Raw genomic sequence first — 21219 nt, forward strand, 5'->3', positions numbered from 1 at the left:
GAACCTTATATCCATTCGACCTTTACCTGACCGCACGTATATTAAGAGCTATATATAGGATTAAGTATCTCAGGGTACACTCGGACTTTGCCTGACCAGGTATTCTCAAAGAACCTTATGCTCGTTTGACCTTTACTCGGCCGAACGTGTATCAAGAGCTATATATAAAATTAAAAATCTCTGGGTCCGTCTGGACTTTGCTTGACCAAGTGTTCACAGAAAATCTTATACTTGTTCGGCCTTTACTCGACCGAACGTATATCAAGAACTATATATTAGATTAAGCACCTTTGGGCCCGTCCAAGCTTTACTCAACCGGGTGTTCTCAAGAAACTTAACATTCATTCAGGTTGACTCTATCTAATATTTTACGTTAGTCATCTGAGTAAGACCTAAAAGTTAGATGATCAACAGAATTAGATGAGAATTATTTTCCTATTTCAACTTTAACCATCACATCATCTTCAGCAGAATGTGCATGTCATCATCGGAACCGTCCGATTCAACCCGTATCAATATTACATTTTTTACTTGGAGTTTAAAATAGCACATGGGTCAGGAAAAATCAAAATCCCCCTATCATTAGATCTTCCAATTAGCACATTCAACAGAACTAACAACTCAACCTCTCACTTCCAACCCAAATGTTGGATCAACGTTCTTTGTTGTTTGTGGTTCATGCGCTGGTGTCCTTGTGCATGTGGTTGCCTACGTGGATGTCTTCGTCGGCGATGAATTTGCCCCAGAACCAGTGCCTTTTCCAGACCAAGATGATCTCTTCGATGGGGACGTTCTTGGTTTCGGGGAGGAAGAAGTAGATGAAGGCGGTCATGATGACCACCCAGCCGGCGAAGAAGTAGAAGAGGCCGAACTTCAAGTGGCACAGAGCGAGGAGGAAGACCTGCGCGATTACGAAGGTGAAGAACATGTTGACCGACACCGTGATGCTCTGCCCGGCCGATCGGATTTCCAGGGGGAAGATCTCGCTCGGCACCAGCCACCCGAGAGGGCCCCATGACCACGCGAAGGCCGCCACGTAAACGCAGATGAACAGCACGATGAAGCTCGCGTAGCCCTTCGACAGCTCCGCGGCCTCGCCGGAGACACCGAACTTGAGCGCGATCAGAGTGCCGACCACAATCTGAGCAATGAGACAGGTCTCGATTCATGGGAATTTTGTGAATTGATTGATTGAATATGATCGATCGATCGATGGATCGTACCTGAGAGATGAACATCTGCGCGCCTCCCTGTAAGAAGAGGGCCCGGCGTCCGAGCCTGTCGACGGTGGCGATGGACACGCAGGTGGCGAACACGTTGACGATGCCGGTGATGACTGCGGAAGCCAGGGAGGCTTCGCCGCCGAAGCCGATGGTCTTGAAGAGCACCGGAGCGTAGAACATGATGACGTTGATGCCAGTGAGCTGCTGGAAGAAGGGGATGAGGATGGCCATGGTGAGCTGGGGTCGGTACTTGCTCTGCAGTATGTTGGCCCAGGGGCTTTTGATGGTCTTCGCCTCTTCGCTGGCGGCGACCAAGTCCTCGTACTCCTCCTGCACGTCGTCAGTGCCGCGGATCTTCTGGAGCATTTGCCTGGCCTCCTCGCCGTAGCCGCGCTCGATGAGCGAGTTGGGCGTGTCCGGCAAGATGAACGCCCCGACGCTCATGATGATGGCCGGGACCGCTGCGAGCCCGAGGCTGACGCGCCACCCCCACCCGCCTTTGATCGACGCGGTCCCGTAGTTGATGAGGTTGGCGCCGAAGATTCCGATGGTGATCATGAACTGGAAGCCGATGTTGAGCGTGCCGCGGAGGTTGGCCGGCGCCATCTCAGAGAGGTAGACCGGAACAGACTGCGCGCAGGCCGGCCGGCCGGGAACGTATCAATCAAACGGTTATGGATGAACGTAACAGAGGGAGAAAAAAAAAACAGAGGCCTCGCCTGATTTGCGAACCCGATTCCGATGCCGAGGAGAACGCGGCCGAGAATAAGCATGAGAACATTCACCGCGGCACCGTTGAGTGCGGAGCCTGCCAGAAACGTTACCCCTCCGATGAGCATGGACCACTTCCTCCCGCTGACCCTCGTCACCGACGACGCCACGAACGACGCGATGAGCGCCGCGACGTAGAGCGACGAGGTGAAGAGAGTCAGCAGCTCGCTGTCGAACTTGCAGTACTGGCTGGTGCTCGAGTCGGCTTGCTGCTTAGCGTAGACGGAGGGGAAGAAGCGCTCGAGGAACGAGTCCATGGAGGTCACACCGCCTGATCGCAATTACACAAAGGTGAGGGAGGAGGCACCATCATCAATTCATCATCATCATCATCATCATTGAATGATTTACCGGAGATTCCAATGTCGTAGCCGAAAATGAGACCGCCGGAGGAAGCCATGATGCATGCCAAGAGGACGAAGCTGGTCATCTTGCCTCCGTATTGCTTGTTGCTCGTGCTGACAATTGCTCCTCCTGCCATTTTGCACTTCCTTCTCTTATTGATTTTTTTTCTATTTTTATTGTAGAAAGAAAGGGAAGCGATAGAGCGAGGAGGGCCTCCGTGCTTGGTTTAGAGGATGAGCAAGAGCTAATTTATAGGCGTTCAGCACAGGAGTGTTTCCTAAACTTAAGGTCCAACGGAGGGCTCCCCTCTCTAGAGGATGAAGGGCAATATATGCTTGGACGCCCTCGCTATTCGGCCATCACTGCTAATATTGTGATCGTTTGTATAGTCTATGTATTTATTTACTCATATATTCTGTCGAATATGGATTCTATAAACAGATATTCTTTTCTTTTTAAATTTAATTTCTTTGACAAATTTGCATGGTCGTTACTTATACGTTGCTTTAGTCATTTTGGATTGTTGCTATACTAACTGCCATGGTCTTCGGGCAGCAACTAAAGGAGGTTCTAGACAAACAGGCAGAGATGGGCATTGCAGTCGCTGAGATACTTCCAGGATAGATATCTATCTGAACTGGAGAACCAAGCTTTGAAGGAGGGGATTGATCCAAGAGCCAGCCAGCAGTATGCTCGACCATTCGCCCAACAAGGCATTGGATCGGACTTGGACTTGCACGAGCCTGATGAAGTTCGACGAGGGTTGGTAGAGGAAGTCGAAGGTCCAGATGAATAATGCAATGTTGATGATGCAGGATTGCTAAAGACATGCTAAAGTAACTGGTGCAGATTCACGATGGATTTCAATCAGACTGTTAAAAGTAATTTGGATTGCTTTTTGGTTTTAGTTTCCCTACTGAGTTTTTTATCACACAATGCTTCTTGTCCTGATCTAACTAACGATAGTCCATGATACGCAAAGCTGATGCAAAATTATGCTATGTGCGCTCCTTCAGTCACCTAATGCAGTCAAGACCAAATCTTGGTCGTGGACGATAAATTAATAGAGTGATACCACTTTTTAGTATCTGCTGAAAGATTAACTTAAGATTGGCACAAGTACGACGGATATTGCAAGAAGCAACCAAGAAGGATTAACTTAAGATCCATCCAATCCACATACAGTTGGAATACGTGATACAGGTGACCTTAAGTTATCAAGTGCACAAAGCTGAATAATACAGTTCATGCGGTAAAATTTGATCAATGGCATAACAACTCAACTAATGAAGATATGTACAGGGACTTCACTTGACCGGTAACAGGAATTTCTCGCTACAAGGAAAACATACTAAGCAAAAAAGCCTTGAGGTTTATAGTATTATCACCATGAAGCAATTGATGCCTCCGTCATTGCCGAAGCATAAGGTACTTTATGCGTGAACTATTGTCATGTTGGAACTGACCAAATCTGTCAGTTCAGAATTTCAGAAACAAATGGTTTGATCATAATGTTCAATTGGAGAAAACATAACTTACATTGCTGAGCTTGTTGTGAAATAGTATGAGCACTTCTTTACGAAGGCTTTCGATTTCGTCAGAATAATCTTTCAGATCCTCTTCTACATTTGAATTGTCAAGACCTTCCCTCATACTTTCCAGTACCTGATCCAAACGGCAAAAATCCCTGAGGTCTGAAGCAATTGTAGAGGTAAGCTGCAGCAGACTTCTAACTGCCAATAACGCCTGCATGATTATTGATAAACATTATAGACTGGAGAAAAGAAAACAAATTAGGAGAGAAGCTGGAGGGGTACTATTGAAGACATATATTAACAATTACAAGTCCTAACAAGAAAGACCAAAAAGAGAGAATAGTCATTCGCCAAAGTCAATTCAATTCTAGACATCACTGGGAATTTGATGGAATAAGCATTAGGCATGAGAGATTTACCACTAGGGGAGGAAAGGAAAGATTCACACAAACTCTGACTACCATTTTTGGTGAGGCAAGTAATCTTCAAAAAACTTCAAAAAGAGTGCAAGGATCATTAAAATACCTTCTCCTGAAGATCAAGGTCTGGGGTTAATAATAGATCCACTACAGCCTTCAAAAAGAAGCGGTCACCTAGGAAATGCAGCATTGAATTATCTGCATATTGTTGTTGATAGTCTGATAAATCTGCAACCAGAAAAGCTGCCTTTTTGCGAAGTCGGATGTCAACGCTAGAGTTACTCATTATGTCCTACAAACACGTAAGATAGATCTTTAGTGTGAATGGAGGAAGATTGCAGATCTTGCACACCATTATCTACCTGCAGCATTATATTGCCTTCCTCTGCATAAAACATCTTCTGACCAATCTCATTATTACGGACCAAAGCTGAAACAGCATACAATGCTTTTATGGCTTCTTCTTTAGAACTGGAGCCAACCATCTTCATTAGTTTTACTAGTCCTCCATATGTAAGGATCTAGACATTAAAAATAAGAATAGTTCTTAACTTGAAAATTCAAAGCAGAGAAAAAAAAAAAAGACATAAATCAGTTCAGACATATAAATCAGTTCAGCCTCCAATTATGGTTATAAAAGTTGTTGATTAAACCAGTTAAAGAAAATTATGTTCAATAATTGCACGTGCACACACAAGCACACACACATATCAAATTTTGGTGAAGATAACCTACATATGAGACAAGTCTCTTCTTGATATGGTTAGACCACACAAGCAAACCATTTTATTGGCTCAATCAATTGATAATCAATCAAAAGAAAAGAAAAAAAAAATGAGCGAGAGAGAGAGAGATGGTGCATCCCTCAAGAGATGGATTTTATATCAAATGATTTCGAAGACAAGGTATGATAATAGCAGATTCCCCCTCAATTTCGAGTTGAAAGATAAAGCATACACAGTTCAAATTTCAGTATGAAAAGAATTCTCTGGTTGGAGCAATTTCAAATAAACGAAACTATAAATAAACAGATGATAAATTATTATTTAATTGAAAGCTAGAGTAATTCGATAATTGCCTGATTTTGAACAAGTGCATTATTTTGACTGGCTTTCCCAAGAATCCATGCAGAGGTGGTTCGGATGTCTGCCTCAGAATTATCAAGTTCTCGAATCACCACCACAAGTCCACCTAGTTTGTCAAGGTCTGAAAAAATGTAACAGAATAACAGTTACCTATAAACCACATGCACAGTTGTTTTGTGGAGGTGTATCACTATCTAAGGAGCATTTATATACCATTTCTGTAAAATTCACAATTATACAAAAGTAGCTTTCTTCAATTTTTCAGCTATAGAGAGGGAGAGAATTGGCCCTTTTTTTTGCTGGAATTTAGGGCCTTCAAGATTATCGGCCTAGTTGATGTGTTAAAAATAGCCAACCTTATTGGTGCTGCTACCTTCTCAAAGAATGATCCTACTTGTATAATTTGCATTAAACCAGACTCATTTAAGACATTCTCATATTTTCTCCACTTATAATTTGTTAATGCAATGGGTTCTAATTAGAACAATATGGCCTAAAACCAAGGATTGAAATATCGTGTCGAGCTGATCGAAACGAACGAAACATTTTGTTCTACCCGTTAACTGACACAACCTAGCACCAGCCTAGCGACAGTCACAGGCGAGAGTCGTGCAACCCCTCGACGTGGCCGCGGACTGCGGGTCACGCGACCCCTTTGGCGCAGCCAGTTGGGTTGCAATGTCACGATGTGTCAAGTTTTTTTAATTAAAATTGAAACTAAAAGTTAATATCTCAATCAACTCCTAGCTATGATAGAGATAATAACTCTAATTAATTATATATTTTATTTATTTAAATTTTAAAAATATATAATATTATTTATTTATTTATTTATCTATCTCTTAGCTATATTATTATTATTTTTAATATATCCCATCAACTCGCAACTTAAATAGATAACCAAACATATTTCTTAAAATCCTAATCGAATTATCATATTAAAATATATAAAAATTTATTTAAAATTTTAATAAAATTTTATATATTCGTAAAATCCTCCGTAAGTCACCACAATTTATTTTTATTTTTTAATTTAATTAATATTTTGTTTTTTAAATATGAATATTTTTTATAAATAAACTATTATTAACAACAATAATAATAAGTCTTATTCACTAAATGGGGTCGGATATATGGATTCTACTACGTTATTGCACTCTATCCTCTACTACATCATTATCAATATTTAAATAAATTTTATCTTATTTTATTGTTACTAACCAAGTCTTTTTTAGTCTTCTTCCTCGTTTAATATGCATGTCTGTCATAGTTTTACATCGCAGGTATTTATTAGTCATCGAAGAACATGTCCATACCATCTTAAACATGCCTTCAAGGTTTTTCCTCAATAGATATTACTCTGACTTTCTCTCTAATGCTTTCATTTCTTATTTTGTCCATCCTTATATGTTCACACATTCATCTTAACATTCTCATCTCTGCAACTTTCATCTTCTATTCATGTGCTCAAATCATAACCCCACATTCAACATCTTATAATATAGCAAGTCTAAAAGTCATTTTGTAAAACTTCCCTTTAAATTTTAAAGGTACTTTACGATCACATAAAACACCCGACACTAACCTCCATTTCAATCATCTTCTGGTATTCTATATAAGACATCTCTCTCAATCCCTCCATCATTTTGCAAAAATGATCATAAATAGTTTAGTGAGTTCGTCCATGATTAGTATAAAAAAATAAGGATGTAGAGCTAATCTCTGATGTAACCCTATCTTTATTAGAAATGCTTTAATTAATCTGCCTAAATTGTTACATTCTCATATATATCCTTAATTAGTTCAATATATGCTACGCCAACACCTCTCTTTTCTAGAATTCTATATAACTTCTATTGTCAATCTTTTAGGCATAAAACCACACGGATATTTTTATCACTGTGATCTCTTTCTGTAATATTTTTTATTACTCTTTCTCAAAGTTTCATAGTATGACTCATTAGTTAAATATGTTTGTATTTTGTACATCTTTCTTGTTCTTATATAAGAGAACTAGAGTATTAATTCTCCATTGATTAGACTTTTTTTTTTGTTTTCAATATTATGCTAAATAATTTTGTAAGTCATTCAATACCTTGTTTCCCTAGACACTTCCAAACCTCTATCGGAATATCATCTGGTCCAACGATTTTTTCAATTTGCATCCCGTTTAAAACTTGCGCTACTTCTAAAGTTTGAATTCTACGATAAAAATTTAAATTTCTATAATTATTTGACCTACTTAAATTACCTAAGTTAAGTTTGTCACCTGTACCTTCATTAAAAAATTGATGAAAATATATCTTCCACTACTCTTTTATTTCTCTATCATCTAGTAGTACCATATTGCATTCATCTTTAATACATCTTATTTGAATAAGATCTCTTATCTTCCTCTCTCTCTCACTTTAATTATTCTATAAATTTCACTTTCCCCTTCTTTTGTATCTAATTTTCGATGTAATCATTCAAAAGTTTTATTTTTTTTACTTCATTCACTGCTTTCTCGGCCTCTTTCTTGGCTATTGTATATTTTTTTAAGTTTTCCTCATTCTTACAAATATATAATTCCTCACGCTGTTCGTTTTTTTTTCACTTTCTCTTGTACTTTTTCATTCCACCACCAAAGTTCCTTACTTGGTGGTGCATGCCTCTTTGCCTCACCGAGTACACTCTTGACTTTTATTTTAAACTTTGATATCAATACCATCTTATCCCATGTATTATTAAAGTCGCCGCATATTTCACCTAATGTTTATACTTCTACCTTTTCCTTGACTAATTTTGCTTCTCACCCTTTAACTTTCACCACTGGAATCTAGAAGTCGTGTATATTTTCCTTCTATTGATATTGTGATTGAGGTTGGATAGTTAAGCTTACTCAAGGAATAACATTGCACTCTTTATAAATCTTTCTATCCCTCTTCCTAACCATAAAAAGCCAATTTGCGATTTATTATTCCCACTTTTGAACGTGAGCAAGTGTTCTTTTTTCTTAAAAACGTATTAGCTAGTATAAGGTCATATAATATCGCAAAATCAAATATAGTTTTCTCTTCTTCATTTCTTGTTCCAAACTCATAACCCCCATATATCCTCTCATATTCCTCATTTTTCACTTCGACATGCTCATTTAGATCGGTTCCTATTAAAATCATTTCATTTGGTGGAGTATCTTGTAAAACTTCATCTAGGTCATCTCAAAACTTTGATTATCTTCATCTAATCCTACTTGAAGTGCATATATGCTAATTATGTTCATAGTTTCATTCGTCACTACTATCTTGAGAGCTATAATTCTATCCCTTTTCTAACTACTCATACAACTTCATCCTTTTTAACAAGCTATCTATAATAATACCTATCCCATTTCTTGTTTTATTCTTTTGTGTGTACCATAACTTAAAAACCTGAGTTCTCTATCATCTTTGTCTTCTCGTCTATCCTTTTTTTTCTCTTGTACACACAAAATACTAATTTTTCTCCTAATCATTATATCTACTATCATTATTGCTTTACCAGTGAAGATTCTTATAATATTTGTTTTTATCCAAACTATGGTATGAAAACTCTTGCTTATTTAATACTACACCCAAGTGCTCATAGAAATGTAGCAGCCCTTGCCAATACATTACAGTCGAGCTCTGCAATGCGAACTCTTGCTAATTTATCACTACACCCGAGTTCTGAAGATATAGCGGTCTTTGCCAAAACGTTAGACCTTGCAATGCATTCCTGCTGAGGAACAACCTAATATTATCACAATAGTTTAATGAATTCATTTATTGAACATTTACCATAGTTTAACAGACTTCTTTATCCAGACTTGGAACTAGCCATGACGGGTTAATTCATCATAAGTGGAGTTTAAACTATTATTAATAATAGTTATAAAATATTAAAAATAATTTTAAAAATTAATAAATACTTTATAAAAGAATTTAAAATTTTTAAATAATTTTAAAATTAAATAAAAATTTAAAATAATATAATTCTTGAACATTTCAAATAATTTTTTAAATTAAAAATTTACAAATACATTAAAAAACACTTTAAAATTTTCAAATAATTTTATAATTATTTAAAGTTTTTTAAATGATTTTATAATTTTAATTTTAGTTTTGAATTTTGAGAATTCCTTATTTTTTAAAATAATTTTTATAAAAATTTAATAGACATTATCTTATGAGATAACATTGAAATATAAATTCAATGTCCCAAAATATGAAAAATATTTAATAATCAAATATTAATAAAATTAATATATATTTATATTTAAAATTTAAATAAATATCAAAATTATATCGGCACAGCACGGTACGACATAATACGATACTAAAACCGTCGATCTAGTCGAGGACAAAAACCAGGTCGAGATTTTAAACATTGTCTAAAACACAGATCTACAAAGCAGAGAATGTTTTTAATTATCCATTCGACAACAGATCATCTATTTCCCACTAATGCCTCTATCTCTTGGTCATGACTATGTATTTCCACCAAAGAAAATGATTCTTAAAAAGAATAGTCTCTGTATCAAACATCATTAAATGATCTTGCATTAGGCAAGACGATATATCAAGAATCATTTAGTTAAACCTGCATCTCATGTTTATCCAAGGCACCACCAATGCATACTTCATTTATGAACTCACATGATTCGGAATAACAAATAGAAAAACTTGAATATCCCTGATTCTGCACAAATGTATAGGGAAAGAAATATGGATCACTATGTTTGAATATATGTGCAATCAGATTCTGTTTTTTTTTAACTTGGATTTAAATCATGTCAAACTTTGTCAGACAACAATGCAAATGAAATAATAACATCAATTAAGGAAACTATAAGCTCAACGAAGCCTAGTAAGAGATCTTAATCTTTAAATTAATATCACAACTGAAAAAAACTTCTGGATGCTAAAGTTACCATTTGCATTATCAATTGGGTCAACAAGAAAAAGGAGTTCATCCAGAGAACGCTGTCGGTCTTCCAATGTGATAGAAGAATTATTCAAGTCAGCAATTGCTATTTTCATCAATTCTGCATCTGACGGCACTTTTAATTTCTCCATCAGATCCTATAACATCATAAGCTAATCAAGAAATTTACAAGTAGAATGATATAGGGCCAACTTCCAAGCATATGTATACAACATTCTGCAGCATCCTAGAAAATGAAGGATATTAAGAATAATGGGCAAACATATGCATACAGAGACATTAATTTTAACCAGAATGATTAACAAGATATAAAATGTAACAACAATTGCTCAGACCTCTGAAAAGGAGGCCTATCAATGTATTCCTAAAGAAGCCACAATTAGTGTAAGTGTTTTGCCAACCAATAAAAATTTGAAATACTAGTGTTAATTACTCCAAGTAGTTATATAGCAAACATAGAGACATTCAGTACCCGTCCAAATTTAAATATCCTGCAAAAACATAATAATTCGTTTAGAAAATTGAGTTTGGGTAAAAAACAATTTGAAAAAAAATATTTATTGTGTTAGGATGTTTTTATTTCTTTGATGTTATTTGACTAATCTTTCTTTTAGTCCCCATTCTGCAAATTATACCCATTAAACTTATATATTAGACTGATTATTAGCTCAGTGCTCAAGTTTGATGTCCCACTCTTGCAAACTGAGGCCGATTCGCTGAAACAAATTTGCAGGCAATATTTCCAATGTTGAAAAACTTCATTATCTTGGTTTGGTAACAAGTAGAAAAAGAGGCCAAGAAATAGCTATACATTAGCCACCTCCATTTGGAAATAGGCTTGTGGGCTTTCACAATGTTTAATATAACATAATTTACTTCAGATATTAGCGAGACTAACTTGCATCACTGTGGAACTGGAGGTAACCATCTTGTTTGCTTTGGCCAGTTTATTAGAATCTAAGATCAAACAATTTAAATTTGTAACTATTGCACTAAATATTAGGTTCCAATGTGTCATCTTACATGGTAAAAGAGTTGGGCATTTGTGCACAATTTCATCTTCCAATCGGTTCGAACATTAAAAAAATCAAGAATTAATATGGATCAAGCAATAAAACCTGTGGCTAACAAAAGAAATTATAAAAAGCAATTCTTACTAGATCATTAGATGACTCCATGATGTAAAGTCAACGTGAAAAGAAATTATGAGTAGAAGATGACATATAAATCAAATTCATTGAGGAAAATTAAAGAAATAGTGGAGTAGTTGAATTAGGTCCATTTTCTTGGATACTCAATGAAAAATAGTGTACATAGAAACTTATTCATACCTTTATTTCTAATTGCCTCTTTTTCAGTTCATCTCCAGATAATCCTTGAACATCCTTGGCTTTTTCTTTCAATTTTTCAGGATCAGAATGACCTGTTCATTGCAGAATGAATTAGAGATGGATCAAAAGTGCATAATTCAAGTAAAATATAGCAAATTCATCAGTATAACATGGAAAGGTTCATGTTCTATCACGCTATTATTAGTGAGGCCCTAGTTTCTAGCATTCTTTCACAATCCAAATCTTATAGAGGATTTTTCCTAATAGTTCAAAATTATGAAGCCTAATATTTAGTGAACATGCCTTTTACAGCTTCTGAGCACTATCTAAACCTATAAGTGTTATTCTTCTCAGTTCCACCAACAGAGACTGTCAACAAGTCAATTAACACTTCCCAAAATCAGAAGTGAATGTGTCAGTTACAAATATGTTCAACCCTAGTAATCTTATAACCTCTTCCAATCCACCATTTAGCCAAACAATTATTTATGATCACCCTTAGAAAACACTCCATGCGAAATGACTATCATATCAAACCATCCACAGGCAACAAAAACCTGTTGGTTCCACCTACTGATGTATTTTAAAAATATAAAATAAACAATACTCCGACTGAACGCTAAACTGTCATGAGTTCTAATTTCGTAATATAACATTTGGCTGCTCATTGTCTTGCCTTCTCATTCTCATTTTTGAATAATTTCAAAGTGGCATGCTTGATCACAGAAATCATTAATTTTTATTCATATTTTTCAACATTTTCATTTCATGTAGTTAACTAGTCAAATTCATAAACATGATAAAGTGCTCAAATCTTGGAATATCTTTGCAAGTGAGAGCTCGTTCAAACAAAAGTAATCGCGAAGATTATTTCCCGAGCAATAGTGACTAATTGAACAAGAAAGGTACATGAATTGAATGAGATAATTAAGTTTCAGAACACCAAAGAAACTACAATAATCAAGATGGTCAAAGATTTACCTATCGCCCACTGCAACATGCCTTCCAAGGAGGAGAAACCTCCGGAAATCTCGTCTTCCACCGGAAAGGATTCCTCCGGAGATTCTACCATGGCAATAAGGTCACCCTCGCCCTTTCCAGTGGCCCAGACGAATCCACCGAGCGACGACGATTTGTTCGGCAGCGCCCCCTCAGCCGCCACCGCCGCAGCTTCCGTCGCCAGAAGCAGCATCGATGAGAGTAGCAGCAGAAGCAGGGATGCGCCCTTCGCCATCGCGCGAGAGATCGGGATCTGCTGCGGAAGCGCGTCTACAGAACCTAAAGAACGGAAGACGAACCAAGAGGGCGAGTTCGAGAACGTTCCACCGCTGCTTTTAAAGCGTCGCAAGAAGCCAGTGATTTGTTGTTTCGGCACTTCCTGTTGGTCGCGATGCCGAATGACACGTTATCGTGCTGTACCGTGTCTCGGCTTCCTTCACACGTCATTGCGGCAAATGCAGTCGGGGACTGACGATAATTTCCAACATGCTCCGACACTTATCAGTTATTTCAAAACAAAAACAAGAAATTAAAATTTTTTAGTTCACATCCCGTAATTCTGAATATAATCAGCCTAACCTTATCGAGTTGACCATGAAAATAAATTAAAAAATAATCACAATCAACAATCCGATCCTCAGATATCTAGAAAATTCAGAACAGATGTCTTCCATTTCACCATCATCCATAGATAAAATATCAAAAGGCATCCCATTTTGATTTTAATTCCCCCACCCCCCACACAAATATATGAATAGAATTAAAATTTTAATAACTACTACAACTATAATTATCTATAATTATAATAGCTACCAAATCAAAGCTCATATAACTATAATAGTCAAGCTACGAAATCATAGTTACTAATTATTATAACAGATATGATTTCATACCTGTTATAACGTGAATATTTTTAAATATCAAGTATATCAAACACGATGTAACAACTACGAAATCATAATTTTTATAACTATGAAATCATAATTTTTATAACATGTGTAACAGTTATGATTTAGTAGCTACTATAATACGTCCAATTAATTTATAATTGTTACAACACATTTGACCAATTCAAAAATTGTAAAACGCGTTTGACCAATTCAGAAATTAAAGGACATTTGAATAAATAACTTTTTACTAAACTGCGTAATTAAGTTTGTAAAATACTCATTTCACGTACATAACTTTTAAAATAACCAAATAACGTAGGGGATATCAATTTTACCCCTTGTCTACGTCGTTGCTCGTTCACATCATCGTCCACCTCAGGTGTTCATCGAAACAAAAAAATATATCCCAACCCACTTTAATTTCACGAACTCCTGCTTCTGCTAAAACCCAATCCTGAACCCTAACTCCTCCCCTCCTGACATCGCTTGCTCTGTGCTTTCACTTATTTTTGAAAACACAATCCCAAACCCCTCCCGAACTTGGTCACCTGCTCATTCCCGTCGTTCAACATTTCACCGACGAAGTCCTGTATCACCGATCCTCCTCATATCTAGCTTCTTCACCTCCATAGGTGTTGTCATTTGCTTCCGTATTCTCCGAAAGTTGTGAAGTCCAAATCATATCATCACCGCCTACTATATTCCCGAAGCTTCACGACCTACGTCAAAGTTTGGCTTCACCACCTTTTTCACCGCATTAGCTTGTTATTGTCCCGAGCTTCACCACCTTCTTCATTGCATCAACTCCTTATTGTCCCATCACACCACATTAGTACATCTATGAGAATGTTGAAGTAAACATCATCATCTCCAAAGGTAAAAATATTAAGAGTAAAAGTATTTTTTTAATTGTTCATTTATTTCTCATTATAGCTTTATTTATGAAAACATATTTTTCATATTTAAGCTTGTTAATACTATCATGATGAATTGGCTAACACATAATTTATCTAAATAAGTTAATACTATCAAGATGAATTGTTAGTTATGTGTATTTCAACTCATACTTTGTATCTTTGAGTCGATTCAGATTTGGATATTTTGTTATTTTATAAATTTTATATTTTGTATCGTTTTTCTAGCTTCTATTTTATTTTCTTCTAGTACATATAAGTTACCTTTAAGAATTGTAAATATTGTTGATGATTTTGACAATCTAGAAAGTTATAAATGGGTTGAAGCTATATATAATTATATGGCTCCTCAACTCCTAAATTTGGGAATACTTTTGCATCAAAGACTCCTAGGCATACCCTCTCACTGCCTTATATGAAGGGATTTGCTGGTTTACTTGATATAAATTTTTATTGGTTAGTTAATATATTTTATAAATATTTTAATAGTATCTAATCGTTGAACTATGACACAGGCTTGATTTCTTGAGCATGTTCCTATTCAAGTGGCAAATAACATTGTAATACCAAAGATAAGTAAGTGGAGGTCTACTTATTCTCATAGAAACAAAATAAAGGCTAAGTTAGCAAAAGTCTTACCTAGCCAAGTAATCATTATGTGTATTTCAACTCATGCTAAATTCATCTTATATAATTAATAGTTTTTAATTAATTATGTATCATTATTGATTTTGTAGATTATTGTTGATATTGTCCCTATCCCGAGAAAGTAAATTTACTTGGCACTACTCTCCTTATTAAATTTGAGTCTACACTACAAAAGGGTGAGACATCGGCTTCACAATTTCACTTAGACTCAGAGGAAGAAATTGGATGTGCTCATTGTATTGAAAAGGAAAAACTAATCCTAAAGCTTATCCTTGATAACGAAATCTTAGTGAAAGTTAATCGAGAATTAGTTGTCACTCTAGAAAGGGAAGGTTTTTCTTATCCAACTAGTCATCTTGCTAAAGATCCTCATCCTGACCTTATTTCAACCAATCTGAAGAGTAGAGGATGTGAAAGAAGTCACTATAACCTTAGGCCAACCCCTAAAGATATACCTAATTGGCTATCATTGGTCCTAGATAGGAAGAGGACCCGGAGAAAAATAAAGGAGGGTGAAGGGGATAACTTGGAGATAAAGTCTAGGGAGATTGATTTTGAAATGAAAGAAGAAGATAAAACTATATTAGTTGGCGACGAAATTGATGATGAAGAAGAGGCTGATAAAATAAAAGCAAAGGAGAAGAAAATGAAGACTATGAGATTGAGTTCTATTAAAATAAGTTGACATTTATGCAGATATATTTAAGTTTGTTTAAAGTAATTGTATTATCTTTAATTTGTATTTTGCTTATGTTAAATACATTGAGTTTAATTTATTTACAATATTTGAAAGGAAAATTCAAATAAACAAAAAAAAAAGAACATGTGACCTACTTGATAGAATTCCTTCAAAATACGAGATGGCCTACTTCTGATTTCTTATAGGAAGAAGGCTACTACTCATTGACTATAAATGACTTCTTTATATATGTCTTAGGCAACATATTTACATATGGAGAAGTAATTGATGCATATATTTCATTACTTTTCAAGGAAGCTTCCTTGTCTGAAACTTCCTCGTCTAATAGGTTATATAATAAATCCATATATTGCTCAACTGGATTCATGCATGGTAAATATTTGACTTCATATTATAATTTTTATTATATTTGTGATATAATTACACTAATTTATGATTATATATTGAATCTTGCAATCATCATATGAACATTTATAAGAAACAATTTTATGTCTAATGATCGAGAAGTTAGGTATATTTTTATAGCTATAAATATTGATCATGCACATTATCATTTAATGGTCATGGAAACCAAGGCAAAAACGTTCTACCATTATAATTTGTTGTCCTCCAACTATAAATATGATCAATATTTTGCAGAGCTGGTTTGTAACGTCACTAGTTTTATATATATATATATATATCCCGAATCTCAATTTAGCTAAGGTACATAAATAACTCTTAAAATATTAACTACTAGCAATCTTGTGTATTGGTCATACAGTTCCAGAATTTATTCTTCAAAGGGAAACATATAGATATGTGGAAACTAAACTAGAAGGTCTTCAGATTGTACTACCATTGTCCTAAGCTTGCTCACCCGTCAATGCTTCCTACCTCATTTGTCTCAATTCCTAAAATAGTTAAAATCTATGAGTCAAGAGACTCGGCACATTCGAACCATATTATGCATTAATTAGTTCATATATCCATGTGTCCTAATGGGAGACGTGCCAAACTAAATCTTCATTCATATTAAAGTAATTTCTTCATATAAGCATACTAAGCATGAATGTAAACATATTACGTGCAAGGGCATACACCTGATCATGAACATAAAAGCATAGACATGACCATGGGCATACTTAGTCATAGATATAAACATATATGAACATAAACGAGAACAGGAGCATAGGAGCATATGCATAAGCATGAACATACATAACATAAACATACATGTGAACATAAGTATGAATATAAGCCTTCACGGTTTGGCGTTCTCCCCGGGCGTGAGTCCCCGAATCATACCACCGCCCCATATATGAAATTAACTAATTTCGCAGGTAAGCTTCCCCGGCTTGCCTGGGATATATCTTACTCGTCCCCCTGCTCCTACCATAATTAGTAGGGATCCGAGCCTTGGAATAACACCCCTATCCATACATACTTGAATTGATATTATGGTGTCCCCAGGGCGTAGCACAGATAGAGAGTGCATGGTTCTGTGGTTGAAAGGTCCAGGGGTCGATCCCCGGGGTGTCACTGCCTGGGGTTAACGTCTCCGCCATGCACTTTCCACCTGTGTACCTGCATTTACCTCCCTCCATATCCGTGGGACCGACTCTAGGGGGCCGCTAATGTGGCGGTTCCACATTTTTTTTTTTTTGAATTGATACTATGGTATAAGCTCCCCGAGCTCGCCTGAAGCATATCTTACCCATTGTGTGAGCTACTCGGGAGGGGATCCCTGGATCAATGCTCGAAACTCCCCGGATAAAAGGTATCCGCACACGAACCTTGGAACGGGAGGGATACACGGTACTCGGATCGCAGCTTGGTAAAATCCCCGAGACATAGGATTTCCTCGAATCAACACTTCTCAGGCTTAGATCCCCGGAACATATCCTCCCCATACATACATAACTAATTCTATGGTAAGTTTTTCCTGTTTAAATCCCAGGAACATATCTTACCCATTCATACATAACTAATTCAACTGATAAGCTTTCCAGGCGTAGGCCCACAAAACTTAAATAGGGAAGTGGCTCGAGCGTGGGTCCCCAGGTCACACTAATTATACTTGAACATATACATATGCATAACCATGATCACCACTCAAGAATGGAACATAAATATAAACATGTGCATAAATGTAAACAAGATCATTACATGAGCATGGACATAACCAAAAACATGCGCCTAACATAAACTTGACCACTTCGTAAGTATGAACATAAACATAAATTCGTACATAAACATAAACAAGATCCCTACATAAACATGTACATAACCATAAACATGATCACTACACAAGAATGGAACATAAATATAAACATGTGCATAAATGTAAGCAGGTTCATTTCTTGAGCATTTACATTTATCACGATGAGGAACAAGAAGCAACATAAGCTTGCCTAATTATAAATCCGAAGTTTAGATATAGCATGTATAGCCATCATGATAAGAGCAAGTAGAACATAAGCACAACAAAACCCAATCCAAAACTTATCTCATCTAGAATCTGAAATCTCCTAGAGCCCATAAGGTTATCATGATAAGGAGTAAGAATAAACATAAGCACACTAAATTGAAATTTCGAAATCCTACATATAGCCTACTAAATTGTCATGATGTGAATCAAGAATAAACACAAACATACTAAACTAAATTTCTGAAATCATACATATAGCCTACTAAATTACCATGATGTGAAGCAAGTGTAAACACAAACATTCTAAACTAAATTCTGAAATCTCCCATCTAACCCATAAAGCTAACATGCTAGGGAATAAAAGGAACATGAGCACAACTAACCCCAATATCCGAAATTAGCCTATAGCCTACAAGGTTTTCAAGACAAGAAGAAGTCACATAGAAAACTAAAACTATTCCGAAATTATCATATGATGATCATGATCAATAATAATAATAATAAAAGAACTTGAGCATAATTACACCAAAAATCTGAAATTTACATATGCCTTAAGGTTACCATAACATGGATAGTTTCTTGGCATAAAAAATCCCTAATCTGAAACCTTCCTTAATCATGAAGTTGTTAAAACATATTTATCTCCTAACATTCTAAGCTTTCAAATATGGAAACCTATATTAATTACTAAGTGTGGGTGCAACGTGGACCGGCAAGAGGGGGGTGAATTGCCTGCAAATAAAAGTTATACCCTCCTCAACCAATTTAAACTCAAATAAATGTAATAGTTATAAATTTAAACAAAACTAAACTATGAACAGAAAAGAAGGACTCAGCTATTTACTTGATTACAACCAAGAAGTTTGTTAATCCAAGGCAGTAATAAAGCGCTATGAACGATCTCCTTCTCTGAAGGCGGAGAAGCCTTCACACACTTGGAAGCACAGAACTATTGCTAGAATGAAAGTACAGAAATTGTAGTTCGATTTCATTTGTTTTCGTTGTCCTGAATAGCTACCCGAGACCTCCTTTATATAGGGGTTCTAGAGCTTATCACATAACCTGAACCTTCGAGGTCAGGTTTGACTCGAGAGGGATCGGTCGACCGATCCCCAGGTTCGGTCGACCGAACCTACTGTACCTGCCTAGTCTTCCGTCCAAGTGCAGTCTCTGAGGATCGAGCTTTAGTTCGGTCGACCGATCCTTATGTTCGGTCGACCGATCGGCCAACGGTCTCCAGCTGAGTTGGCCCGATTAACTTGCTCGACTAAGTCTCTGGATTAACTTCGGTTCGGTCGACCGATCAGGAGATTCGGTCGACCGATCAGCTTTACCAACGGTCAGCTTCTGACGTGGCATTGGCGGTACGTGGCATTGGCGGTTGGCTGCTGATTGAGAGGGGTTCGGTCGACCGATCAGGAGGTTCGGTCGACCGAACCATTGACAAGTCAACTTCCAGTTGACTTGCTCTGGTTTGGCTTCTTTGGGTGATTTCGGTCATCCGGAATAAGGCTCACCTGAACCCAGTTCCAGGCCTTCTCCTCGAGCAGTCTTCCGTCCTGGCTTTACGTCCCTCGAACACCGCGCATGTTCTTCACGCCCACCGGGTGTACTCTTCCGCAGCTCTCTCGTCCTTCGGACGCACCGAGCCCGTCGGCTCCCTTCCCGTGTCGTCCTTTTCGCTAGCTGCGTCTTCCGCTCGACTTCCTGCGCTCCTAAGCTCCTGCACACTTAGACACAGGGATCAAACACAAAGCAGGACCTAACCTAAACTTGGTTGATCACATCAAAACTACCACGAGGTTCAACAATCTCCCCCTTTTTGATGTGCATCAACCCAAGTTCAGGTTAGGGTAAAACAAACAGATAGTAATTTAAAGAAATTACTAAACTAACAATTCAAGCATAAATTTGCAACTTTAAAATAAATTGCAACATGAAAATTTAAATTTTTTTTAACTAACTCCCCCTAACTAAACTTATCTTTATTCTCCCCCTATAATCACAGCAAAAACGGGGTACAAACAAATTTCAAAAATTGAGTTAGGTAAAAAAAAATGAATTTCAAAAATTATCTAAGGTAAAATGAATTTTCAGAATTTTTTTTTAAAAAAATTCTAAGTAAAAATTTCAAGAAACACTTTTTCTAGAGAATTAAAAAAGAATTTCTAAGGAAATGTTTAAAAACTTTTCAAAGCATTATTTAATTCTAATTTTAATACTTTTAATTAAATATTTTTATTTCGATATTTCGGCTTCCAGGTCATGGCGAGGTACTAGGCCTTCTTGGTTATTGGAGCAACAACCACTTCCTTAGACAAAACTTCCATAAAGAACCTCAATGTTTAATTTTCTCACTGTAAGCTTTTAACTAAAAGAGAAATTTAAACTAGTAAAGATTTTGGAACCCAATAAAGATTCCTACCTACAGGGTTGATCAAAAACTTAGGGGGTACATAGTTTCTTGGTATTTTCCTAAGTTGACCCTGATGCTTTCTTATGTACCAATTTAATTTTCCATATAACTTTATTTTTGAATGTGGAAAAATATTTTTAAAACATGCATCAGTTTTTAATTTTTTAATTTCTAATTTTAAAACTTCATTTTCTGATTTCAAATATTCATTTTCATTTTCTACTTTATCTAATTCTTTAGAAAGAGTTTTAATAAAACGAAAGGACTGTATAGGGTTTAGGGCACGTACCTTACTTACCTCGCCTTGCGATGCTCCCCCTTCATCACAGCTTTCTTCTTCTTCTGTTGTTCCTCCCCCTTCATCTATGCTCATTTCTGAGCAAGATGTTTCTTCTAGCTGATGGTTGGCCATCAGTGCTAGTCTCGAAAATTCTTCGACTTCGGATTTGGAGGACGATGAATCATCCCACGTGGCTTTTAGGTTGTGTTTGGGTCGAGCTGGCTTCTTACTCTTTTCTTTACTTTTGCTCTTCAGCTTTGGGCAGTCATCTTTTATATGTCCTTCTTCGTTGCAATTGTAGCAACAAAC

At 36.5% G+C, this 21219-nt stretch overlaps 2 protein-coding genes across 3 annotated transcripts; both read right to left on the minus strand.

Moving 5' to 3' along the window:
• Positions 1-494: 494 nt before the first annotated feature.
• Positions 495-3115, minus strand: LOC121991886 (sugar transport protein MST6-like). The gene is made up of 4 exons (XM_042545955.1): positions 2346-3115; positions 1943-2265; positions 1224-1853; positions 495-1141 (listed from the first exon to the last, which is right to left on the minus strand). The coding sequence occupies exons 1-4, from the start codon at positions 2473-2475 to the stop codon at positions 677-679; spliced, it is 1548 nt and encodes a 515-aa protein (XP_042401889.1). The 5' UTR covers positions 2476-3115; the 3' UTR covers positions 495-676.
• Positions 3116-3470: 355 nt separating this feature from the next.
• On the minus strand, positions 3471-12982 carry LOC121991887 (hsp70 nucleotide exchange factor FES1-like). 2 transcript variants are annotated; one of them, XM_042545956.1, is made up of 8 exons: positions 12635-12982; positions 11654-11745; positions 10309-10459; positions 5372-5499; positions 4656-4814; positions 4400-4585; positions 3879-4085; positions 3471-3800 (listed from the first exon to the last, which is right to left on the minus strand). In XM_042545956.1, exons 1-8 carry the CDS (start codon positions 12885-12887, stop codon positions 3750-3752), a joined length of 1227 nt encoding a protein of 408 aa, XP_042401890.1. In that variant the 5' UTR covers positions 12888-12982; the 3' UTR covers positions 3471-3749. The 2 variants fall into 2 exon arrangements, with proteins under 2 accessions (XP_042401890.1, XP_042401891.1); XM_042545957.1 differs by having other exon boundaries at positions 3471-3810; positions 12635-12981.
• Between the last annotated feature and the right edge of the window lie 8237 nt (positions 12983-21219).

Source organism: Zingiber officinale, chromosome 6B, assembly GCF_018446385.1.
Source record: "Zingiber officinale cultivar Zhangliang chromosome 6B, Zo_v1.1, whole genome shotgun sequence".
NCBI lineage: Eukaryota > Viridiplantae > Streptophyta > Magnoliopsida > Zingiberales > Zingiberaceae > Zingiber > Zingiber officinale.